The sequence below is a fragment of the Ammospiza caudacuta genome, chromosome 17 (assembly GCF_027887145.1).
Source record: "Ammospiza caudacuta isolate bAmmCau1 chromosome 17, bAmmCau1.pri, whole genome shotgun sequence".
NCBI lineage: Eukaryota > Metazoa > Chordata > Aves > Passeriformes > Passerellidae > Ammospiza > Ammospiza caudacuta.
Window position 1 is genome coordinate 15931477 of NC_080609.1, and position 26245 is coordinate 15957721.

Below are 26245 nucleotides of genomic sequence, written 5' to 3' on the forward strand. Positions count from 1 at the left end.
CTCCCCCAGCCCTTGATCCGTGTGTTTTTCATGCTGTCCAACTCCCAGCTCACACCAAACGTATTTCTTGGCTCCTTGGAAGGCAGGCAGTAAAATCACACAGCTTGGCAGAGGGGCTGATGAGGGGAAGCGAGAGGGAAGCCAGAAAAAGAGGCAGGAAAAAGCCACCTTGCCCCTCAGAGCTGGCAGTGGGGCTGGGCAGGGGCCAGGGTGGATTTGGCAGTGCCAGGTGGGGAAGGACCTTCAGGACCAGAAAGGTGAAATCCATAAATGAATTAATAGCATGGAAAGTGCAGAGTGGTGCTGTTGGAAAGGCAGGGACACTGCTTCATTGCCAGTCAGAGCCAGAAAGGCCCAGTCTGGGGAGCTGGGAACGTGGGGAGGCTTTGAAGCTTTCAGATCCCTTTGGATGTGATGGATCTGTGCAGGCTGAGTCCCTGCCTGGCCCCTGGAGGCTCCTGGCGTGTCCTCCAGCACGGGGATCACACTGCAGGGTCCTGCATGGGCTCAGCCCCTGGTCCCACACCAGGACAGAGCTCCTGGAGGGGCTGAGGAACATCTCCAGATCCTGGAGGGGCTGGGCTGAGGAACATCTCCAGATCCTGGAGGGGCTGGGCTGAGGAACATCTCCAGATCCTGGAGGGGCTGGGCTGGGGAACATCTCCAGATCCTGGAGGGGGATGGTGGAGGCTCTCCCTGCTCCCACCGAGGCAGTCCCGGGGTGGCTTTCAGCAGGAGCCATCTCAGAGCACAGGGATGACAATGCGAGGAACACAGGGGTGACAATGTCAGGGGCAGAGAGGTGACAGTGCCAGGAGCACAGAGGTGACAATGCCAGGCACACAGGGATGGCAGTGCCAGGAGCAGAGAGGTGGCAATGTCAGGAGCAGAGGGATGGCAGTGCCAGGAGCACGGGGATGGCAATTCCAGAAGCACAGGGGTGACAGTGCCAAGGGCACAGCGGTGACAATTCCAGAGTACTGGGATGGCAATTCCAGAAGCACAGGGGTGACAGTGCCAGGGGCACAGCGGTGACAATTCCAGAGTACTGGGATGGCAATTCCAGAAGCACAGGGGTGACAGTGCCAGGGGCGGAGGGATGGCAGTGCCAAGGAGCAGAGAGGTGACAGTTCCAGAGCACAGGGGTGCCAGTGCCAGGAGCACAGGGATGGCAGTGGGGTGGCAGTGCCAGGGGCCAGGCACAGTTCCAGCCCTGCAGAGGGCAGAGGTGAAAGCTCCAGGGCCCCTCAAGGTTCAGAGCCCTGCAGAGGAGCCCCCAGAGGAGGCAGAATCCAGCCCAGGAGCACAGGGGGACTTTGGGAGCTGGAGAGGGACAGAGGGACCTGCTGGGAGAGGGACCCTGAGGGGGATGTGGCAGAAATCTCCAGCTCTGTTATGGAAAACAGCTGCCAGCACCACCCTTGCCCAGCTGGGCACTGCACCAGGGACAGGCAGCCCCTGGGAGCTGGCCATGGGCAGGACAGCAGCAGCAAAGTCATTTTCCTCCTATTTTTTTTTTTCTTTTCAGGCATAAAACAGTTGTTGAACAGATATTTTCTGGCTTTTTTATTTTTTTTTCCTCCTTGGCTTGGCCAAACCCCAACCTCTTAAAAATTTTGATGGAAAAGGACGTTTCCCTCTGGTTGATTTTGTTCCCATCTCTCCAGGAAGGCAGGGGAGGCCAAGTGGAGGTTTCCCCCCTCTTTTTCTTTGGGAGGGGAGCACCGAGCCCCCCGTTGTCCCAGCGCTGCCTCTGCCTCACCACGAGATGCTGGAGGGATGAGCTGCCCCTGCAGCCACACACACACAAATTAAATCAGGCTGCTGCAGTGCCACAGCTGCAAGAGATTGTGTTGCTGACTTAGGAGGTAGCAGAGGTCACAGCAGCAGCCTGGAGAGAGGGAACAGAAATTAAGCAGCCCCCCCTCCCTGCAGAAAGTGTCTGAATCCAGTGTTTGTTTTCACTTGTCAGAGCCGGGCTGGCTTTGCGCTCGTGGCCGGGCTGGTGTAAATCAGGGGTGTCTCCAGCAGGATTAGCGGGGTGACCCCGGTGCCAGGCTCGTGCCAGGAGCATCAGGGCCCTCGTTGGGGCTTTAATTGGGCACCCACGGGCACGGGCACTGCTCGAGGAGGTGTTTTCCTGTGTGGGTGCAGAATGCTGGTGGTAATGTGTGTGAGAATAAAGCCCAGTGCGGTGGAGGATGGAGCAGCCAGAAAATTCAGGAGTTGTTCTGCCCTTCACACAATCCCAGAATGGTTTGGGTTGGAAAATACCTTAAAGCCCATCCAGTGCCACCCCTGCCATGGCAGGGACACCTCCCACTGTTCCAGCTGCTCCAAGCCCTGTCCAGCCTGGCCTGGGCACTGCCAGGGATCCAGGGGCAGCCACAGCCACAGAATTTCTTCCTGATATCCACTGTAAATCTCTTTTCTTTCAGTTGAAATCCATTCCCCCTCATTCTATTGCTTCATATCCCTGTAAAAAAAATCCCTTTCCTGCTTTTTTATAACTCCCTAAGGATGCTGGGGAGTGTGGTCCCCCAGCCCTGCAGCTCTGGGTGGGTGTCACTGCCTGGGCTGGGCTGGGCTCCCCTGCCGGAACAGAGGAAATTCAGCCTTCCCCAAAGTCCAAATCGTGTTGATTTTGTTGTGGTTTAGAAAGGAACAACAAACAGAGAGTCCCAGGAAAATGAACAGAGCAGGACTGCAGGAATGGGCCTGTGGAAAAGAGTTTTGCAGTGCAGTTGTTCAAAAATCCTCTTTGGATTTGTAAATCTTGTGGGGTGTGAGATGGAAGGTGCAGGCAGAGAGATTCCGAGGTTCTTTGGGAATGCTGGAGCTCGGGCTGGGATTATGGAGGTCGATCCCAGCCCTGTGCACCCATCCTGGTCCAGGTGAGGGTGCCTGGGCTGTCCCTGCCCCTCAGGCCCTCCTGGATGCCACATCCCCTCCCTCACCCTGGCACTGCTCCAGCTCAGCTTTCCCCACAGCAAAACAGCAGGAATGTGAAATCAAAGCACTTAGAGTGCAGATTTTCTGTTACATTTAAGCCCCCTTAAATTAAACCTTGAGCTCTGCACCCCCCAACAAGAAACGTTGTGAGTTAAGCAGGCAGAACCCAAACTGTTTAATCACTCTGATATTTGATTTCACATCCAGCTCGATAGGATCTGCTGTGCCAGACACGGGAATAGCAGCACATACCACCCCAAACCAGTAAATAACACTGCTCCCATAATGGGCTCTGGGATTAGTTAGCAACAAGTTAAGTCCTTGCATTCTGCAGTAGTCAGAGGCACTGAGAAACACTCCCTGGGAGCCATAGGAGTGCATTTAATTAGCTCCTGATTCAGGGCACTGGGGGTTTTTTTCTCTTCTCTTTTTCTTTTTTTTTTTTTCTTTTTTTTTTGAAATCATTAAATAAAGTGTCACCCCAAGCCAGTGCTGTAAACTCTATTTTGATTGTGGCTGCAATAACCCCTTTGGGCGTCGTTCAGATTGTACTAAACAGTTTCTGGAGAGCGCTGGTTTCTCTCAAAATAAACCCAAGTCCGGCTTTGACAAGCTCTAATGAAAAACAAATTGTTATATTACTTAGAAAAATAATTTGAAGGAAGTCTGAATTAGTTGTAAAGGTGGAAAAGGTTCAGCTACTTGAAAATAGAAATTTGGAAGGTATTTATTTTAACCATTAAGCCAGTGGCCTTGAAATACAGCCTTGTTTGTTCCAGAAGGCTCCTAACGAGAGCCATGAATCACGCTGTTAATCAGTATGGGAACTTGATTAATTGGAGAGGGGAGCAGCAGTGACTGCAGCAGCAGCCACCCCTCGTCCTGCTGGCACCACGGGGGCTTGGAGGGCATCCCACAGCCCTGGCTGGGCTTTGGAGGGTTGGGGTTCTGTGTCTGTGCTGGTGCTGGGCTCAGGAGCTGCTTTCCCATGGAGCAGGGTTTGCAGTGCCTCTGCTTGCCCTGTCCCTGCCAGCTCAGCTTTGCTGGCTCTGCTGCTGAACCTGAGAGGGAGTTTGGATGCCCAGCCATGGGATCAGACTTGCACAGGTGTAGCCATGATATTTTCTGAAAAATCCTTTCCTTAGGAGTTTTCCTGCTGAGAAGCTGAGAGGCCTCAGGAACAAAATGTAAACATTGATTATCTGCTGCTGTGGGATGCAACAGGTGCATCTGGGATTGGTCTCATGTGGTTGTTTCTAGTTAATTGCCAATCACAGTCGGCTGTCCAGACTCTCTGGTCAGTCACAAGATTTTATTATCATTCCTTTTCTATTCTTAGCCAGCCTTCTGATGAAATCCTTTCTTCTATTCTTTTAGTATAGTTTTAATGTTATATATGTAATAAAATAATAAATCAAGCCTCCTGAAACATGGAGTCAACATTCTCATCTCTTCCCTCATCCTCGGACCCCCGTGAACACCCCCACACACAGGAGACCCCAGGGTGGGCAGTGCTGCCATGGCTGGAAAAACACAGCAGGAAGGTCAGGGTTGGTTTTCATTCACTGGGGCTCCTGGGTCTGGGGCCAGCAGGAGCTTTTTGGCCATCCAGGGATGAGTTCCAGCAGAGTTCCAGAATTCTGGAAGCTGCCACGTGTCTGAACTGTGCCCAGTGCTGGTGGCACAGTTTGGTGTCACCTCTGTGCCATCCTTGGGAATATTGCTGAGCACTGGCTCCAGAATCACCAGCTGCATCCTTAAATTGCAAGATTTGCTGAAATGGGGTGGGAACTCACCCAGTTCTGGTGTTTTGGCTGTGTTAGAGCTGTCCAGGGGCTCTCAGGTGCCTCTCCCTGTGCTGCTCTCCCCACCCCAGGAGCAGCTCCCAGAGCTCCTGGAATGATGTGGCTGCAGGGAGGCTTCACCTCTGGGCTCTTGGGCACCTCAGGGTGCTTGGGTTTTCTCCCTGTTTGGATTTGGCCCCTGATTTTCAGAATCCCTCCGTGCTCCAGAGCCTTTGGTCCTGCAGCAGAATTTCCAGGTGCTGGGGCAGGATGGGGGAAATGGATGCTGAGGATGCTGAAATGATCCAAGCTGGAGCTTCCAACATCTGCATCTCCCAGATGGGATCAGGATTCAGCTCCAGGCTGGGAGATAAAGGATGGGTTGCACATGTGAGTGAGGGCATAAAACATTTCTGTCTGGTGAGAGCCAGAGCAGCTGCAAAGCAGAGATGCTCCTGGTGTCCATGACATGATCTTCACCGTGTTCTGGCACCATATTACCAGGGATAATTTTTTATTTATGTTTAGGAGTGAAACCATCTGTTCCTGCGCCCACTGAAATGTGTCAAATATCTTTAAATATCTGTGAATTTCTCCAGTTTCAGTGCAATGGTTTGAAGAGATGGTGAAGGTTTCCCAAGTTTAATCCCATTTTCTGTCCCTTAGTCCTTATCTGAACTGGTTCCTTTGCAGTTTCCCAGCTCTTGGCTCCCACCAAGCCTTTGCTGTTCGGCAGGGGGACATGTTGGGATTTGGGATTTGGGATCTCTCCTCCCACCAGCAAGATGACAGGGCCTTTAAATAATGTTTTCTATTCCATTTCAAAAAAAAAAAAATAAAAAGAAGATGAAATCAGAACAGCCTAACTGGAAACAGATGGCAGATGAGAAACTCCTTTTAAAGAGGATTTTTAATACATTTATTATGAAGAAAATCATTTATTGGTGTCAGAGATGGATGTGTGAAGGCAGAATGTGCCCATTCCAGGCGTGGAAGGGGCTGCAGTGGGATGGTGGCTTTGGTGTGGTGTTCTTGGAGCGAGGGGAGGATTTTGCTGCTGGTGAAGTGACTTTCCTGGCTGCAGAGAGGCTCCTTCCCATCCCTGCTCCCTCAGCTTCCCCCTGGGATCTCTGGCTGTCAGAGCAGTTTCGATTATGCTTTTTCTGTGGGTTCCTGGCAGGGTTTTCCTGCAATGATTTGGGTGGGAAGGGACTTTAGAGCCCATCCAATTCCAACCCCAACACCTTCCACTGTCCCAGGTTGCTCCAGACCTGGTCTTGGGCACTTGCAGGGATGGAGCAGCCACAGCTTCCCTGTGACTGGGTCAGCTTAGGGGGTTTTTTAACAATTTGCATATTCCAGTCAGTTCTGTCCTGTCAAGTTAAATGTGTGTGTGTTTTTATGTGTGAAACCATGCCCAGACAGAGGTGTCACTTTCCCCAGTCCCCCCCACACAATGACTGGCCAGCATTAAATAAAACCATTTAAACAAACCTCACACCATTTCAGAGCGATGGATCTCGGTGTCTGGGCTGCTCAGGGATGGAGGTGAAGGTGGATTTTCCCTTTACCTGCTTTGATGAGCACAACTCCTTGGCCTGTTGTGGGTTCAGTGTTGCTGTGAAACACCACTGCCCCCAGAGAGGTTTGACTTTGCTTTGAGAGCATTGGGATGAGGCTGCAGCCCCAGAGAGGGTTTGGCTTTGCTCTGGCAATGTTGGGATGAGGCTGCAGCCCCCAGAGAGGTTGGATTTTGCTTTGAGAGCGTTGGGGTGAGGCTGCAGCCCCCAGAGAGGTTGGATTTTGCTTTGGCAGTGTTGGGATGAGGCTGCAGCCCCCAGAGAGGTTTGGCTTTGTTTTGGCAGTGTTGGGATGAGGCTGCAGCCCCCAGAGAGGTTGGATTTTGCTTTGGCAGTGCTGGGATGAGGCTGCAGCCCCCAGAGAGGTTTGATTTTGCTTTGGCAATGCTGGGATGAGGCTGCAGCCCTGGGATGCTCCAGCCCACACGCAGTTTACACAGCTGCACCATCCCCTGCCCCAGCTCCAGCAGGGCTCTTATCTCCACGCTGATGCAACAGCCAGAAATGGCAGGAAACCTGTGTCACTCATGGCTTTCATCTTCCTATAAAAACTGGGAATTTGGGAGCTGTGACTCAGGGAGGAGTGCAGGATCCTCTTGGAAACCTGTGTCACTCATGGCTTTCATCTTCCTATAAAAACTGGGAATTTGGGAGCTGTGACTCAGGATCCTCCTGGAGCAGCTGGGGTTTGTTTGGTGCTGCCCTGGCTGTGGGGTGGAGATGCTGGGCTCTGGGCAGTGCTGATCCTTCCCTGGAGAATTGTTTGCAAACCCCAATCTCACTTTCCTTTTTGTTGGGGATATTTCCCACCAGGTTGTGGCCTCCTATCCCTGGAAGTGTCCCAGGCCAGGTTGGAGCAGCCTGGGACAGTGGAAGGAGTCCCTGCCCATGGAAAGGGGCTGGAAATGAGCTTTGAGCTTCCTTCCAACCCAAACCATTCCATGGTTTTGACTGGTCCATGGGAAAGATCCCATGATTTATGCTGACATTGTGCAGAGCATCCTGGATTTCTGCTGCTGCTCTAAACCCTGAGCTGAGCCCCAGAAACCCTCAATCCAGGCAGGTGTTTGCAGCACGAGGTCTCACCTCTCCTGCTTTCCTCTTGGATTTTAATTCCATCTCTGCCAGGAGCTGCTTTCTCCACATTCCTGAGTCACTTTTTCCACACCTGAAACTCCCTCTGGGGCCGGGTTAAGCTCTGCTGGAACCACGTGGGCTTGGTCTGGCCTTGGTGTCCACACGTGGAGCTGCTCAGGGACAGAAGGGGCACTTTGAATTTACACCCTGCGCCGGGCAGGAGAACTTGGAAGCAGGGAGAAATCCCAGATCAGGCCAGTTTTGGAAAGGCGGAGGAAGTCTGGGAGAAAAACGCACCAGGAGAGCAGTTTGGGAATGTTTTGTCCCAAATTTTGGCCACTGTGGTGTGGCAGTGATGGCTCATGGATGGATTCCCTGCACTTTGTGAGCAAAGAAACAAAAAAGGGACAGGTATTCAGTAGAATCCTGGAATGGTTTGGGTTGGAAAGGACCTTAAAGCTCATTTTGGGCAGGGACACCTCTCACTGGACCAGCTTCTACATCAGTGTCACCCTCAGAGAAGCTGCCAGCTCCTCTGAAATGCCAAAATCCAGGAGCTGTAGAAAGCTCAGGATGCCTCAGTCAACAGAAATTTCAAAATTTCCTCTGGAAAACCAAATCAGATAGCATTGGTTGTTTGGATGGGGTTGGGAATGGCAGGAGTGGGGAGTGGGAGAGGCAGGGATCGTGTTTATGGCATCATTAATGTCATTTATTCCATAGGCAGCCCTTGAAAAGCAGCTGTACTCCCCACACAAATCCCTCTGGGGCAAATCTGCCAGTTCTCCTCATCCAACACGGATCATCCCTGCAGCCAGAAACCTCAGAGGGAGCAGAGCCAAGGGAACAGGGTCAGGGGGACACCCTGAAACCCCAATGCACCCAAATCAGCTCCACCTCTGAGCTTCCAGGGCCAGAGGGATGGAGACACTGGAGACACTGCAGGGACAGTGGGGTCCTGAAGATGGAGAGAGATCATTTTCCTGAGGTTATTTGGAAAAAAATGTGACCACAGATAAGAACTGGAGCTTCAGAATGTTGTGTTCCTTCCCAATTCCCCTTCTCCACCACCCAGGCAGGAAGGGGTCAGCAGCAAAGCCCTGGTGGGCAGTCTCAGGTGCTGGTGGCCATCAGTGAGGGGTTCCTTGGTGCTGCAGAATCCCTGCTGGAGGGATTTCCTCTGGCCCCTGAAAGCCAGGAAAAGGAGATGTTTCCATGGAAATCTGCTCCTCAACCGTCCTGGCAGCCAAAGCTGAAAGGATTGGAGTCTTTTGCCCCCAGCTCCATGTTTCTGGTCAGTGTGAAGCCCCACCTGTGATCACCACAGGCAGGCTCAGGCAGGCTGCAGTGAATTAAGGCACCAGGGGGAGTTTGGAGGAACACATCCTCTTCCTTCTCGGAGTCAGGTTACAGCGACCTCGAACATCTGGACACCGTGTCCCAGGGCTCCCCGAGGTTCTGCTGCTTGCAAGGTTCATCTGCTTCGTTCAGCTCCTGGCCTTTCCCTCCCTCCTTGCCCCCTCTGCATCCAGGGCTGCTCTCAGCGTTCCTGGCCATCTCCTGGTGCCCTGGGTGAAACAGCCCATGGAGTTTGAGTGGTGGCTTTCCATGGGCAAGCACAGAGCCACAGCTCCATTTGCTGTGCTTGTGCAGAACTCACTCCTGTTCTTCCAAAAGCCTGAATTCCCTCTAAGCTACTGGTTCAGTAGCTGGGGGGTTAATTCCACACCCTTTGGCGCCCAAAGCCATGGGGTGGCTGTGCTTTACTGAATTCCCTCTAAGCTTCTTGTTCCAGGCATCCTGAAAGACTGAATTTAGGGGAAAAATGCATTCCTTAATATTCCCTAGATCCTAGGAAGGCATTTGGTGATGTGATGCTGCTTTGCTTTGGGATTCCTGTGCCTGATCTCCAAGTTGTCCTGACAGGGTTTCATTGAAATAGGGGTGTCAAGGTGGGTCCTGCTGCCTCCAGGAGCCACTGGGGTTTTTTGGGAATCCAGAGAAGGGAGGTGCCAAAGCCATGGGGTGGCTGTGGTGGCTGGATTCATGGTGGTCCATGCTGAGAAGATGATGTTGAACTCCAGCATCTCCTGGAAGTGACCCCATCCTCCCCCTGGGAGCAGCACATCCCCATCCCACCCCAGCCCTTGTGCTGTTGTGCAGAGCTCAACGCCCAGAAGGAAAATGCAGCTCCAGCTTTTCATTTCTGTGCCTCTCAGGCCCAGACCTCAAGGTTTTAAAGACTTTCATATGTGCCTGACTCGATGTGCTCCAAGTATTCCCATTGAAGTGAACTAAGTGGATAAGACTTTGCAGGATTAAAGCCAAATGAGTCCTCACCCACCATGCTGGGAAGTCTTGTTGAAGTGGGTCATTGGAGGGAAAGGAGGAGGAGGCTCTTCCCAACTTGCCCCTTTCATTTTGTGCTTTTATTTATTTAAAGGATTTTTTTTATTTTTTTTATTCTTAGGCAGCTTTGGGGGGAGAAAAGAAAATAAAAAGCCCCAGGCTGTGGTGTAACCACCACAGGCAGATGTTGTCATGGCTACTAAACAAGAAACCTGATTTATAAAATGAGGAAAAACAGATGAACGTGAAATAAAAGAGAAAAAAAAAGAGAGGGGCGATCTTAAAATATTAACTCTGATGTAGAGAAAAATATAAACAGACAGGGTTAGGAAATTCCATAAGGAATATGACTTGTTTAATATTAATCATAAAGGAAAAGATTATGAGGGCTCCAGAGGGTGCCAAATGAAATACTCCACACTCAGCCACTGCTGTGATAAGAGTCCTTGTGTGGCTTCCAGGGCTGCCCTTGGCCACACTGTGCTGGAGATGTCCTGGCTGGAACTTGTTCAGGGATGTTCTTGTGGTTCTGCTGCTTCTCCTGGTGCTTCTCCTCCCTCACAGCAGTTTCTGAGTGCAAACCTCCAGTGTGTGCCAGCCAAGAACCTGTACTTTTATTGTAAATTGTACTTCTATTGCAAATGTGGGCAAGCTGGGAGCAGTGATTGTGTATGGGGGCGTGGAGGGGTTTCTGTGATGGGGTTATGTGTCCCAAACCAGGGGTTCACCCTGTCCCAAAGCTCAGGTGCCTGCAGATGAGTGGCTGGTGGGGCTCAGGTGGCTCTGCTGCCATCTCTGTGTCACTCTGCTGCTCTTCCTGTCCCTCTCCTGCCATCCTGAGCTGGCAAAGCCCGTGGTGATCCTGCGCTGGAGAAGCGTCAGTGTCACAATTCCCTCATCAACACTCCCTGGCCATTCCCTGTCCAGAACAAGGCTGAAACCAGGAGGGTCTTCAGGACCCATCTCTGTGTCACCCTGCTGCTCCTCTTGTCCCTCTCCTGCCATCAAAGCCCGTGGTGATCCTGCACTGGAGAAGTGCCAGTGTCACAATTCTCCTATCAACGCTCCCAAACCATTCCCATATCCAGGACAGGAAGGTCTTCAGGACCAGGACACACCTTGGGCAGGTTCCAGAGGCTCTCACTGCACCCCTGCCAGTCCCCTTTGTGTTCCCTGGTGGCAGTGCCCGATGTCACCAGCTCCTCCAGCACAGTGACAGCGGCGCTGCCACTGCAAGACGCCCGAAAGGAGCAGCAGTGACCACAGCTGGGAGGGCTGGGGACACCTCCCTGGGCTGCCCTGGTGAATCCTGCCCAGAGCTGTCATTCACTGCTCCTTTCCCTTCCCTCGGTGCTGTCTCACTGCTCACAGCTCTGGCATTTCCAGGCCCAAGTGGGACAAGAACGCCTTGTGGCACAGCCTGTGCTCCAGCAGGGAATTCTGCAGCTCTGGCATTGCTGCTCCCAGCCTACTCTGGCCCCAGCCCTGCCTTTGGCAGGGATTTGGGCTCCCAAACAGTTTGGTTTGCATAAACCTTCCTCACTGTCAGGAGGAATTAATCTCCAAAGCCAGACAGAAACTCTCCATACCAAGTCCATGGCCTGAAGGTCCAGGATGGAGATGCCCACCCAACAGGGCCTTCCAGGGCTGCTGAGCAGGTTCCCCCTGCAGAATCCATCCAGGACACCTGGGCAGATCCACTCTCACCTCTCCAGGTGCCTCTGTCTGCTCCTGATCCATGTCCCGACCTGGCACTGGCCGTGCACACATTGCCAAAGCTCTGAGCACCGTGGGGATGGTGCAGGAAAACTGGGACAGACAAGATTTCTGCATCTTTCCCCAGCTCCCTGCATCTTCTCCTGGTTCCCCTCATTTTTCCCAGCTCCCTGCATTTTTTTTCCTCAGTTCTTTACATCTTTCCCCAGCTCCTTGCATTTTTTCCCCCAGAGTTTTCTGCCTCTTTTCCCAGCTCAGCAGCCTGGGAGCATTCAGATCCTTGCTCCTTCTTATCAATCCCTTCCCAGTGCTCCTCCAGCAGCACCAGGCAGTGCCTGGCACTGGTGTCTCGCTCCCATCTCTGTCCCAGTGTCACTCTGCCACCTGGCTCCTTCTCCCCGCTGCTGGATGAGGCTGCTGGACTCACAGGATGAGGCAATGATGCATTTTTGCTCTTCCCCTGTGTTGACAAACCCAGTTTGTGGGTGAATAATGAGCAACCCTTGAAAGCGAGCCCCGTGGCTGATGGGGATGGATGCCCTTGGGGTTTGTGGGATGAGTCACTGTGGGGAGCAGGAACTTCCTCACAGACAGGCAGCTGCATTTCATCCTCTGCTGCAGATTCCTTGGGGCTGGAAAGCCTCAAGCCCAGGATTCCAGGGGAGCAGCTCTCCCTGAGAGCAGCCCGGCAGCCCCTGGGTGTTTGCAGGGCAGCGTTCCCCCTGTGGTGAGGGGGAATATCCAGCCTGGGATATTCTCATTCCTCTTCCAAGGGTTCCTCTCATATGTAAGCCATCAGTGCAGCAGCCTGAGCGGGGATCTTGCAGCTGTGACCTTGCAAGTGGGTGGCATTTTCTGCTTCCTCCTCAGCATCCTCAGGGATGCACAGCTCATGTGATCCCATCTGCCACGGGCCAAATCCAGGCTGGGAAAAGCAGGATGAGGCCTCCAGGAAATACCCACTGCCCTCATCTCCTCAGGGCTGGGGTCTTCAGAGCCCCCACGAGCAGCCAGGCTAGCCCTGAAATCCTCCTTTGCCATTAGTGCAGGGATAAATGGCTCCAGGGTTATTAAATCCCATCCCTTTGCAGCACCTTGTCTTCCTCTGCAGAGCTAAAAGCAGAATTTGGGCTTCTTTTGCCTTCTCTAGGGCTGAACAGACTCCATCAATCCCTGTATTGGAGGTTTCTTTCAGTTTCCTACAAGTAAATAAATCCATATAGATAAAATAAAAGCCAGCCCAGCAGGGCTGGAGCAATGAGCATCCCCATCTCTCACGATCCTCCCTGCCTCCATCCCAGCATCGTTTTGTCCCACATGGAACGAACTGCTCAGGGAAGGAAAGAGCTGAAAAACCTATTTTTTAAAGAATTATTTCATCATTTACACCTCGCTCCCATTGTAATTGGAATTATGAATAAGGCTGAAAAGAAACTGCTGCAGATGGCAGCATAAAAATGTGTTTTTTAACACATTTTGTGTTTTCTTAAGCATCTCTGGTTTTGCCCAGGGTACATTTCATTTGCTATTTATTTAGTCCCCACCTCTGACAGCTCAGGGATTGCTATGCTGCCATCTGGAATGGAAGGAAAATGGGAAAATGCTTATTTTCTCTGCTTTTTCTTCTTTTGACCTCAGAAAATTTAACAAAATTTAATAAAATTTAAATGTGTCAGTGAGCTGCATGGTTACAACCAGGAGCTGGGCTTAGAATCCCAGAATCCTGGAGTGGTTTGGGCTGGAAGGGACCTCCGTGATCATTCCCAACCCTGCCATGGGTGGGACATTTCCCCTGTCCCAGGGTGCTCCAAGCCCTGTCCAGCCTGGCCTTGGGCACTGCCAGGGATGGAGCAGCCACAGCAGCTCTGGGAAAGCTGTGGCAGATCCTCACCAAGGACCTCAGTGATCCTTGTGGGTGCCTCCCAAACTCAGGATATTCCTTGATTCCATATTTATCCCAGTTTGAAGCCATTTCCAGCAGAGCTGAGGGGAGGATTTGGGGCAGAGCCTTGCTGCAGAGGCACCGATGGAGATGCCAAGGCACAGTGGCTGCTCTGCCCTTCCTTCACATTTCTCCTCTTTTTTTTAGCATTTCCATAAAATTTTTACATCCAGTCCTTCACTTTTTTTTTATCCCCCAGGCTTTTGCAGCCTGCCTTTATTAAAATCAAATGCTGCCCAGCCCTAAACACAGCACGGGGCTGGGTTTTCCTGGGGTGTTTTCAGCCACAACTGTTTCCCATTTCTGCTGGGCTCTCAGGAGCCCACGGGCTCAGGGACCAGGGATCAGCTCCGTGTGTTCCCCCCAAAAATGTGCTCTTGGTTTGCTGGAAAAATCCAGGTCATCCCAGAGCTGGGAACTCCCCCAGCCTTGGCTTCCAGTGACACCGAGTAGCCAACCCAAGTTAAATATTTCACTGCAGATGTTGCTGAGAGCTTAAAGTTACCCAAAATTATGGATTTAACGAGGCAAGGAAAGGAGCTGCAGAAAGATCCAAATCAGGGAAGCCACCAGTGCTTTCGAGGCTGGTGTCAGGCTGATCAGATGTGACATCCTTGACTTTCTCCTTGCGTTTTCCCCGGGCCTGCGGATGTGGTCACGTCCTTTCCTTTTAGCCTGAGAAGGCAGAGATGGGTTTGAATCCGTGCTGGGCTTGAATCTGGGGAGCAGAGTCCCAATCCAGCTGTTGCAGATGTCTCCATTTGTGAATTGGTGAAACCAAAACCTTGGATTTGAATTCTTTTGGAAGGGGATTGTGACACAGATCCCTTTTCCCTGTGCCAGGGCTGTCTGACATTGGCCATGCGCAGCATTCCCATCAATATTTATTTCCAAGAACATTGTTTTCCCCATACTCTGTCTTTAATACCAATTTCATCCAAATTTTACCAAGACCTGGACTAGAGAAGATGTTCACTGTCAGAATAGATTTTTTCTGATGTGTTCTCCTTCTCTCCTTCCCAAAAAATTGGGTTTGCTCTGACTTTGGCAATTGTTAAATACCTCTAAACATTGCAGAAAAAGTGATTTTCAAAGGAGCCTGCAGTGCCTGGATGGTGAAAGGGAATAGAAGCATTTTTGCCAGAAGTGTTTTAGCATTCCTTCAATCAAGGAATATAAACAGTTCCATGTGACTTTGGGCTGATCCAGGATTTGAGAGCAGGGTTTAATTCACATCATTTCTCACAGAGGGAATTTTGAACCCACATATCTCCTAAAAATGTCCTAATTAGTAGGGAGGAGGATATTCTGGGAAAGGCTTTCACTTTCTACTCTTGGTGGTGTTCCACTTTATTACTGATCACTCAATAACCATCCAGCATTAATTACAGGGGAGTTCTGTGTAACTGAGTTATTGATTGGTGCCTATTGACAGCCCATTGCAGGCTGTAATTAAACCTCAAACCAGCATTATTCCTACAGGCCTGGAAAATGCTTTTCCTGAATCCTTCTTTTCCTGTGTGTTGGTATTAGGGGCTAATCCTGGCTCTGAGGCACAAATGGCAAATGAAAATGGTGTTTGTGGTTCCACCAAGCGCAGAGCTGCTCCTTGATCCTGCTGCAGCTGGTGGGAAAGGAGCTGAGGGCTGGTCCCACCCTCCAAAACCTGCATGCCTGGAGCCTTTTGGGAAGGACAAGGTGCTGGGAATGCCTGGGGTGGGATTGTGGGATTCCTCATCCTGGCCGCTGTCTAGAGCTAAAGAGCCCTCATTTCATGGCTGGAGTGAGTGACACTCAGCTTTGTGTTTGGGTTTGCACATGGCTGGAAATCAGGGAGGAATTCCTTTATGGAAAGGGCTGTCCAGGGTGGAACCCCCATGCCTGGAGGGATTTCGTGTGGATGTGGCACTTGGGGACACTTGGGATCAGTGATGACCTTGGCTGCGGTGGGGGAACAGTTATACTCAATGATCCAAGAATCAGTGATTCCATGATTCCAACCTCAGTGATTCCATTATTCCAATCTCAATAATTCTGTGATTTCAATCTCAATGATTCCATTATTCCAACCTCAGTAATTCCATTATTCCAACCTCAATAATTCCATAATTGCAACCTCAGTGATTCCATGATTCCAATCTCAATAATTCTGTGATTTCAATCTCAATGATTCCATTATACCAACCTCAATGATTCGGTGATTCCAATCTCAATTATTCCATGATACCAACCTCAATGATTCCATTATTCCAATCTCAGTGATTCCATTATTCCAGCCTCAATAATTCTGTGATTCCAATTTCAATGATTCCATGATACCAACCTGAATGATTCCATGATTGCAATCTCAGTGATTCCATGATTCTAACCTCAGTGATTCCATGATTCAACCTTAATAATTCCATTATTCCAACCTCAATAATCCCATGATTCCAACCTCAATAATTCCATTATTCCAATCTCAATGACTCCATGATTCCAACCTCAGTGATTCCATGACTCAATCTCAGTGATTCCACAATTCCAACCTCAATAATTCCATGATTCCAAAGAACACCCACCCCAGGGGGGTCACAGGGACAATCCCCCAGCCCCTCTTGCCATCCATGTGGTTTCCCACAGGGTTGGTCTTTGCCACGGATGTGCCCTGGCTGTTCCCGAGGTGCTGGATCCCAAAGCTCCTTAAAAAACATCCATGGACACTTTTCCAGGTGCAGTCTGTGCCTCCCTACATGGGAATGTTTGTGTCTGTGCCTATGATAAATTTTTGGGGAAAACTACAAATATGAGTATTTTTCTAGGGATAGTTTAAGAAATACACTCCAGTGCAAGCAGAGACTCTGACTTTCAGACTCTACTTCTGGGCAGAGACTCTACTTTTAGACTCTACTTCAAGGACTGCATGGTTCTTGAGGTTTCCTTTTCCCTTTAAATGATTTCTAATCCTTCCACACATCCCAGTTTTGGCTTTTCTGTGCCAATGGTTCCATATCAGGGAGCCCCAGTGAGGTGATCCTGACCCCACCATGTGGACATGCTCCAGGTAGCCCTCACCTGTGTTTAAGAGTTTCCAGCTTGTTTTTGTCTCTCCTGGATAAATATCCAGGCTGTGCCATGGAATTTGAGCTTCCTCTGCCTACTGGATGTTTGTAACAATGTGGGATTAAAAAAAAAAAAAAAAAAAACCAAAAACCAAAAACCAAACCCCAGCCAAACAAAGAAGTCCAACCTGTAAAAAGTTACGGCTGGAGGTGCCCATTTTCTGACAGAGGGGTTTGGTAACGGGGCAGGGGACAGAAATGGGAGCAATAATTGGTTTTGGGCCTAGAACCAGGAAAACTACTTTTCCAAATTAATCCAGCGAGAGCCATGAATCCACTGTATTTCATATCACACTTCATAAAACTCCAGTCATAATCCATAAAAGTGACATTATTAGATTAAAACCCTCAGTTCCTCCTAGAAGGAGCTCGCTCATTAGACATGCTGTAGTTTTATAACCTCAAAGTTCCTCCCCAATTACCATGATTAATACTGGGCTTTAATAAAAAATTTCTCCCAGTCACCACAGGGGTTGATCCCATCTGGTTGGTGTAATTGGGAGTTTCAATATTGTCCAGCAAGGGGAGGACGCTCCGGGAGCACAAATCAAGGCTGAGGATGGATGAGGATGGATGAGGATGGAGGTCTGGAGATCCAGCTGGGTTTGGTGGTGGTTTTGGAGCATGGAAAAGTCCAGGTGATGTGAGCCAGAGGCTGGGATTGCTGGGGGAAGTGTGGATGAATTCTCCCTCTGATGAAGGATCAGGGGAGCTCCCTGTGCTCTTCCAGCGGGTATCTGAAAGAGGAATCCATCCTAAAGTGAACATCCCAGCTGGAGCCAGCACAGTTCTGCTCTGAGGGAGCAGCAGAGGAAAGGCAGGATTTGGGGAATCCATCCTAAAGTGAACATCCCAGCTGGAGCCAGCACAATTCTGCTCTGAGGGAGCAGCACATGGGAGCTCCAGAGGAAAGGCAGGATTTGGGGAGAAACATGTGCTGCCTGCTGTGGTTTGGATGGCAGTGGATCCCTAAATCCTGGGAGGTGCTGCTCCTGTGGGATCCTGAGGGACACCAGGGTTCAGCTTCACCTTTGGTGCCATGGACCCTCTGCTCTGGTGACTGTCACCTGGAGCACTGCCACCAGCATGAGGACGTGGAGCTGCTGCAGCACATCCAAAGGAGGACACAGAGCTGGAGCCAGGCTGGCAGAGCTGGGGGTGCTCACCTGGAGAGGAGAAGCTCCAGGGAGGGCTCAGAGCCCTTCCAGGGGCTCCAGGAGAGCTGCAGAGGGACTGCGGACAAGGGATGGAGGGACAGGACACAGGGAATGGCTTCACATTACAGAGATCAGGGCTAGTGGGATGTTGGGAAAGAATTGTTCCCTGTGAGGGTGGCACAGATTCCCAGAGCAGCTGTGGCTGCCCCTGGATCCCTGGCAGTGCCCAAGGCCAGGCTGGATGGGATTTGGAGCACAGTGGAAGGTGTTGGGGATGGAACTGGAGGAGTTTAAGGTCCCTTCCCACCCACACCACTCCATGATGATGATGATGATGATGATGATGAAATAACATAAAACTCACTCTCTCAATGGCCACGAAGACACTTGCTGGGACACCACCCCTCAGCACGTTTGACAAATCCCAATTTTCGGCTTTGCAGCAGGGATTCCTTTAAGGTTTATCCTTGCAGATCCAAGGGGTCCATGGTTCCATCAGCCCTGGGTGAGCAGGAGCTGGTGTGAGCTCCGAGCCTCAGCCAGAAGCACTGAAATTAAAAATGTGTCGGCTCCGCAGTTCCACCCCAGCCCAGAGAACGCCAAACTCGTGTTATTTTTGAATCCCCTGATTTTTCAGGGCTGCTGGAAATAAGAGCTGCTGCTCCTGACTTCCAAGCAATAAAGAGAGGTGAATCACTGCTGAAAAAAAACCCCTTCCATGGACCACCCAGGGGCTCCTGCAGAGCTGGGAACCAGAGGTGGCAAAGCACAGAAGGATTTTCTTAACACGACTGCAACTGCACGAGGCAAAATCACCTCGGAACAGGAGCAGTGTGAGAGGTGTGATAATGGAGCTAGGCTGATTAATATGCATCGAGCTAAATCACATTCAGGTCACAGAGCAAGCCCCAAACCTTAGCTGTAACATGTTCCCTTCCAGGACCCAACATGTGTCTGGAATTCAGATAGAAATCGCTTTTATTTCCCCCTCATAATTATCCAAGTCAGCATAAATTATTATTTTTTTAACTAAATAATAGTTAGGATTTTTGTTCCTAGCTGTGATTGGTCAGAGCTCTCCTTTTTTTAACAATCTGTGACTTTCTGAAGAGTCCTGCTGGGGTTTTAAAACTTGTAACTTGCAAATCACCATGTCAGAAACCATGGTGCCAATCATATAAAATATGAAATCACACGTTCTTAGCATTTATTTGTTGTCATTTTTAATGAGAAAACATGGATTTTTTCAACAGAACGGTGGCTGAAAGTCCTCGGGCTGAAACTGTCCCTGAGTTCTTGATGTTCATACTGTGGAGTGGTATTTTGGGAGACCACATGCAAGATATTCTCCTAAACAGCCAATAAAAGCTAAAATTAAAACAAAATAGCGCCTCTTAAAATGCACACTTCTCTATTTGATGCTGCTCTTTAATTAGAAGTTCCAAGGTTTCCTCCTGAAGGGTTTCAGGAGCGTTGCTGTCACGGATCCCTTGGAATAAGCAGAAAGTGGGTGATTCCCATAGGAAATCAAGGCACTTTGGAAATCAAGGCGCTTGAAATCAAGGCACTTTGGAAATCGAGGTCCTGTGGAAATCAAGTCACTGTGGAAATCAAGTCATTTTGGAAATTAAGGCACTGTGGAAATCAAGGCACTTTGGAAATCAAGGAACTTTGGAAATGGAGTCACTGTGGAAATCAAATCACTGTGGAAATCAAATCACTATGGAAATCAAGTCACTATGGAAATCAAGTCACTTTGGAAATTAAGGTACTTTGGAAACCAAGTCACTTTGGAATCAAGTCACTTTGAAAACCAAGGTACTTTGGAAATCAAGTCACTTTAGAAATCAAGTCACTAGAACTCAAGTCACTGTGGAAATCAAGGTACTGTGGAAATTGAGTCACTTTGGAAATCAAGTCACTTTGGAATCAAGTCACGTTGGAAATCAAGACACTTTGGAAATTAAATTAAGGCACTCTGAAAATCAGATCACTTTGGAAATGGAGTCACTCCGTGCCCTGGCTGATCCCTCCTGCTGGAAGCACAGGCACAGGCACAGCTCCCATTTGACCCCAGGGTCCCATTAGGGCTGGGCTCCAGGACGGCTTTGCCATCCCGGAATGTCCTCACTGGGATGCTCCAATCCCCCACCTCACGTTTTGGCCGACATTTCGGGACACCCAACGCTCTCTGCCTCCTTGTTCCCCATGCAGGTGCTCCTGATCATCAGCGGGAACCTGAGTTTCCTCAACTGGCTGACCGTGGTGCCCAGCCTGGCCTGCTTTGACGACACCAGCCTGGGGCTGCTCTTCGGGTCGCGGCTGCGGGAGCGAGCGGCGCGGCTGCAGCGCCCGGGGACACAGGGACAGAGCCCTGCCCTGGGTGAGTCACCCCAGACAGGGGAGCGCCGGGATTTGGGTCTGCTTGGCCATAAAGGTCTTGTCTTCAGAGCAAAGCTCTGCTCCTCCTGGGCAGAGAGTGCCTGGACCTCACAATGCGGCGCTGGTGGTTGGTTGGTGGTAGTGGTATTGTTGGGGTTTCTCATGGCAGGAGGGAAATGATGAATCTGATTCCATCCTTCTAAGAAGGATAATTTATTATTTTATCATATTAATATATTTTATATAATTTTATATATATTATAGGAAAATTATATTTATATAATTATATTTTATATAATTTATATTAATATCAATACTTATTAATATTGTTTTAATCTTGTTACATATAATATTATATATTATTATAATATAGTATTGTTATACAATATTATATATAACTATAACAATATTATTCAATATATTAATGTTATTTTAATTTCATTGTCTATATTAATTATATTATATTATATTATATTATATTATATTATATTATATTATATTATATTATATTATATTATATTATATTATATTATTTCATATTATATTATTTCATATTATATTATTTCATATTATTTCGTATTATTTCATATTATATTATTTCATATTATTTCATATTATTTCATATTAATCTCCTAAAACATTACTAAACTATACTAAAGAATACAGAAAGGATACAGAAAGGGTACAGACAGAAGGCTGAAAGATAATAATGAAAAACTCGTGACTCTTCCCAGAGCCTCAACACAGTTGGATCATGATTGGTCATTAAGTCAAAACAATTCACATGAAACCAATGAAACAGCCACCAGCTGGTAAAGAATGTCCAAACCACATTCCAAAGCAGCAAAACACAGGAGAAGCAAATCAGATAATTATTGTTTTCATTTTTCTCTGAGGCTTCTCAGCCTCCCAGGAGAAAATCCTGGCAAAGGGATTTTTCAGAAAATATGATGGTATCAGGTGAGACATTGAGGACATTGCCATGGGGACATAATTTCTGGGACATGTCCTCTGCAGGATCATTGTCACAGCAAGTCCAGGCAGCTGCAGCTCTTAAGTCAATCCTTGCTCTGCCCTCAGTGACTCAAACTCAAAATAAGAACGTGGAGCTGCATGATTTAACTTACTTTTTCTTTTTAATTATTTTTTTAAATTTTGACTGTTTAGAGTCAAGGATAAAACACCCAGTGGGACTTGAGGTGGGGTGAGAAGCTTGGCTCTCACATTTGCTCTCCTCACTTGCTGTCCTTCAGGGCATGGTGAAGAGAAGGTTCCAGAGAGAGCTCAGAGCCCCTCTCAGGGCCTAAAGGGGAGAGCTGGAGGGGGACTGGGGACAAAGGACAGAGGGACAGGACACAGGGAATGGCTTCAAACTGCCAGGGCTGGGTGGGATATTGGGCAGGAATTCCTGGCTGGGAGGGTGGGCAGGCCCTGGCACGGATTCCCAGAGCAGCTGTGGCTGCCCCTCGATCCCTGGAAATGTCCAAGGCCAGGCTGTACAGGGCTTGGAGCACCCTGGGATGGTGGAAGGAGCAGCTGCTGGTGGCCACCACTGGTAGCGTGGCCACCATGGTGGTGGGGAGAGAATTCCCCAAACCAGGGAGGAGCAGAGCTCCTGCTCATCCCATGGATGTGAAAAAACAAACACGGGGGGGGTTGTAACTGGAGAAAAGGGCTCGAGGTGGCTGATTTCCCCTTCCAGAGGCGCTTTCCAAGCTGCCCTGATCCAGGAGAAGCAGCCCTGGGATGTTTCTCATGAGGCTGCGGAACAGATGGAGAGTGGTGTGTGCAGCATTTTTATAAACCGCATATAAGCAACAAATTGCCTGTAATATCAACAACAATCACAGCTGCTGGGGTTAAATATCCCAAACATCTGTCAGAGGAAGGAAAAATGTCAACAAGAGGCAGCATCTGTCTCCAGTCTTTTCTACCAAGAAGCAGATCATTAACCAAAAATGGGAGGTCCAGCAATGCAGTTTCGTTAAGTTTTGTCTTTTATTTCACAGATTTTGCTGGGATAAATCTTTATCAGCTTTTCCCCTCCTGGAGCTTTGCTTTAGAGGCTGTGAAAGTCTCAAACTTTCCTCCCAACTCCATTTATGCCTCCAATCCCTAACAACACCGAGGCTGCACCTTGTTTTTGGGAGGAGAAGCCAGAGGGAGTCACTGTGAGGGGGAGGCAGATCCTGTTTGGAGGAACTTGCACCTTTTCTGTGATGTTCTCCAGAAAAGCTGGCTGAGGCAGGGTGTCCAAGCAAGGAGAATGTCCATCCCACTCTGGAGGTGTGGGGTGTCTGTAATTCATGGCAATTGGAATTCCTGAGTGTTTTCTCTGCTCAGGAGGCTGGGGCTGTTGAGCTGGTGCTGATGGGTGTTGGAATTAAATACCAATATAGCAACAGATGGGTGCCAAGAGGCTCAGGGGAACCCCCAGTCCTGGGCACCAGAGCAGAGGACAGGAGAGCCCTCAGCCATATCCTGATTGTGTTAGAAATCCTTTAAGTGTTTGATTCCTTCTGAGGTCTCCACTTCCCATCCAGATCCCACTGGTTCCTATCCCCACGTTTGCCCCATCTAGGTTATTTTTTCCCCTGAATTAACCCATTTTTCTCTCTGATTGAGTGGCTCCCAAGGGCCTGGAGACAGGAGGAGAATCCCTCCTGCTGAAGGATGAGCAGTCCCTGCATGGCCACAGAGTGCTGAGGAGCCAGGGGGGGCTCTGTGCCTGTACCAGCTCTTGAATTACAGGGGAAGAAGTTCAACCCAACTAAAAAAAAACCAAAAATGCCCCAAATCCTCGTACCCAGCAGCACAGGGGGTGAGGGAAGGCCTGATTCAAACAGTACTCCAGAAATGTTCTCAGACTAAACAATTATTAATAGCTTCTGAGAGAGGTTCAAATAAACATCCCTCTCCTGCAGAGATAAGGGGAAAGCTCCACACAATTGCTTTGAATCTGATCCTTTGGCTGTTAATGTTAAATAAATTGAAAAGGGCCATGAGGGAAGGAGCCCCTCGGGGGTCACCTTTGCTTATTTGTCTGATCGTGGCCTGGGATCCAGCCCAGCCCCTGGTGCTGCTGCTCCTGCAAACCCCATCCCAGATGCTGGCACAGCAACACTCATCTCCTCCAGGAGCCCTGGGAATTGGGATTTTGCAGAAGGAAAAGCCCTGAGGGTGGGGAGAGCAGGAGGCAGGAGCAGCCCCAGGCTCCCAGAGCAGGAGGCTGATCCCCAGCAAGGTGCAGGTGCCAGCTGTGGTTTTTCCCCTGTATTAAAGCCATGATTGATGTCACATTTCAGACATTTTTGCTTTTAGCCCTTGCTCAGACTGTTTGGAGAAAGGGAGATGCCAGCAGAGATAGCAGCCTGTGGCAAGGGCAGGGTGGAAACAGGGGGAATGGGGATGGGGATGTGAAATGGGAATATGGGAATGGGAATATAGGAATGGGAATGGGGATGGGAATGGGGAAATTGGGAATGGGAATGGGGATGGGAATGGGGAATGGGGATGGCAATGGGGATGGGGAAATTGGAAATGGGAATGGGGAAATGGGGAACAGGGATGGGGATGGAAATGGGAGCAGAACAGTGGCATCAGCTCCCTGTGCCCTGGTTTGGTGTCCCCCACAGGCTCCTGTGTCCGCAGCGTGCTGAACGTCTCCTTGGGCCTCCTCATCACCTACCTGAGCATCCCGGTGGTGCTGAACCTGCTCAGCTCCAGACAGGTCATGAACACCTCCTTCAACTCCCTCAGGATCGTCAACACCTACGGAGCCTTCGGGAGGTACCTTTGGGCCTTTCTGGCACATCCCAGAGCTCCCTCCAGGCTATTCCAGAGCCAGACCTGCTCTGTGCCTTCAGCCTAAAGAGAAACCCTTCCAGCAGGCCTGGAATGTGAAAGGGATGGAGAAAAGAAGCAGGTTTCTTTCCCTGTGAAATACAGTGTATGATATAGCTGTTTATGAGAGAGGTGGAGAAAAAGGGCAGGTTTCTTTCCCACTAAATTCCAATTTATGGATTATATGTTTAGGAGAAATAAGGAGAAAAAGAGCAGGTTTCTTTCCCACTAAATTCCAATTTATGGATTATCTGTGTATGAGAAATAAGAAGAAAAGGTGCAGGTTTCTTTCCCACTGAATTCCAATGTATGGATTATCTGTTTATGATAAATATGTAGAAAAGGAGCAGGTTTCTTTCCCACTGAATTTATTTTCTCTGAGCTGTCTGTGAGTCAGCTCATTCCATCGACATAGCAAACGTAAGAGCAGGATGAAAATATCCATTGGAGCAGGATGAAAATATCCATAGGAGAGTTCATCCAGGATATCTTCACCATCCCCAGCCCTCTTTATTTCTGGTGAGCTTCTCTTCTCCTGCACTTCTTTTGCTCTCCCTCCTGGAAACATCCATAGCAGCTCTTGGTAGCAGATTTTTCCAGTGAGTGACTTGCTAAAGTCATAATATAAATATAAATATAAATATAAATATAAATATAAATATAAATATAAATATAAATGTAGATATAAATGTAGATATAAATGTAGATATAAATGTAGATATAAATATAAATGTATTTTGCAGAAGGTGAAGCAGTTTGGCTGTTAAAGGTTTGGCCTCCCCAGTGAAGGGGAGGAACGAGTCCCACCATAAGCACTGGAGATGCTGAGGACACATCAAATTAACATCATTTTTCCTCAGTTTTTCAAATAGCAGAAATTTCTGTGGACAGAAAAAAACCTAAAATAATATTTAAAACATCAACACTTGTGGAAAATGCGAAAATTTCCTCCTTTTTAGAGAGAGAGAAATAAGCCCTGAAGCTCTCTGAAGGCTGGAGTGGTGAAGCTCCAGGAGATTGTTTTCTTTGGGCTGTTGTCCTTTTTCTTCTCCAGCCCTTGGTTTCTGTTTGAGCAGTTACCAGACCCTACAGAGCATGTGCTGAAATGCTGCTGTAATATGTTGGTAATTCCAGCCTATGTAAACCAATAAAAAGAGGATTGCAGCTTATAATGAATGTGGGATGATGTGAAAGCTGACAGGTTTGGGATCACACAGTAGGAGCAGGCTTTTATTGGTAATTTGGTGTCCCTGATTTACAGGGTGTTCCTGAGCCTTGGGCAGCTGGCCATGGCTCAGAGCTCAGCCCGGGGGATGAAATGGAACTTGGCTGGAGAACCCACACATCTCCTCAATGGAGGCAACAATTATAAGAGGAGATGCTCAGCATTCCTTAGGTTGGGAGCATCTGTCCCTGGGAGCCGTCAGGGAGGAAGGTGGAGCTTGTGTGTTCCCAAATTTTCAGTTTCTTGGGCTGGAGGAGGCAAAATCAAAGTAGGAAAAAAACCCAAAGGGTGTTGTGGCTGCAGAGCTTTGCCAGGCAGGTTTCTGTGGCTCTGTGTTCAGTATAAAAAGCAGCTCCTGGGGCAGGTGGGTGTCCCTGGCACTCCATCCAGGACTCCAGGGTGGTGTTTCCATGGCCATTCCCAGTGCTCCATGCTGGGATTGCAGCTGAGCCACTCATGAGCTGCTCTGCTCTGATCCAGAACCACAGCCCCACCTGTACTGCAGGAACCATCCTGATGGATCCCAGCTGGCCCTGGGGCTGGGACAGCTGCAGCTGGTAAAGGGAAGAGGATGGAGTTTGGCTCTGGTGCTGTAGAGAGGAAGGTCCCAGGATCCAGAGAAGCTCTGGGTCCAACTGTGCCTACAGGCCAGTGTTCCATGTGGGCTCTCATGGACCAGAACTTTTAGCTGAGACTGGGGAGAAATCCTTCTCCTTTCTTCCTGGCACAGATTCCCATCCCTGGCAGTGCCCAAGGCCAGGCTGGACAGGGCTTGGAGCAGCTTGGGACGGTGGAAGGTGTTGGGGTTGGAACTGGATGGGCTTTTCCCACCCAAACCTTCCTGTGATTTTATGATTTTCCATTATCTGAGCCAAGTAACAACAACATCCTGCTGTACCCCACAGCATCACCAAGGAGAGGACAGAGGTGATCCTTCAGGGAACCTCCAGCCTGGATCCCAGTGACCCCACAGCAGTCTGGGAGGAGTTTGAGTTCAAGTGCAAGCCTGGGGACCTGAGGAGGAGGCCCTGCCTCATCTCCCCCTACCACTATCGCCTCGACTGGCTCATGTGGTTTGCTGCCTTCCAGGTAGGTGCCTCTGGAAGCCTGGAAGGGCCTTCCTTGACCAGGAAAAAG

The 26245-nt window shown here is 49.4% G+C and overlaps 1 protein-coding gene across 1 annotated transcript in view; it reads left to right on the forward strand.

The window, feature by feature from the left end:
• The window catches only part of LMF1 (lipase maturation factor 1), a 136198-nt gene that overhangs the window by 96233 nt on the left and 13720 nt on the right, over positions 1–26245 (forward strand). The window contains exons 7-9 of the mRNA XM_058816187.1: positions 19873–20041; positions 23676–23829; positions 26014–26197. Of these exons, the coding sequence (XP_058672170.1) occupies positions 19873–20041; positions 23676–23829; positions 26014–26197 (507 nt within the window). The remainder of the gene's footprint in view (positions 1–19872; positions 20042–23675; positions 23830–26013; positions 26198–26245) is intronic.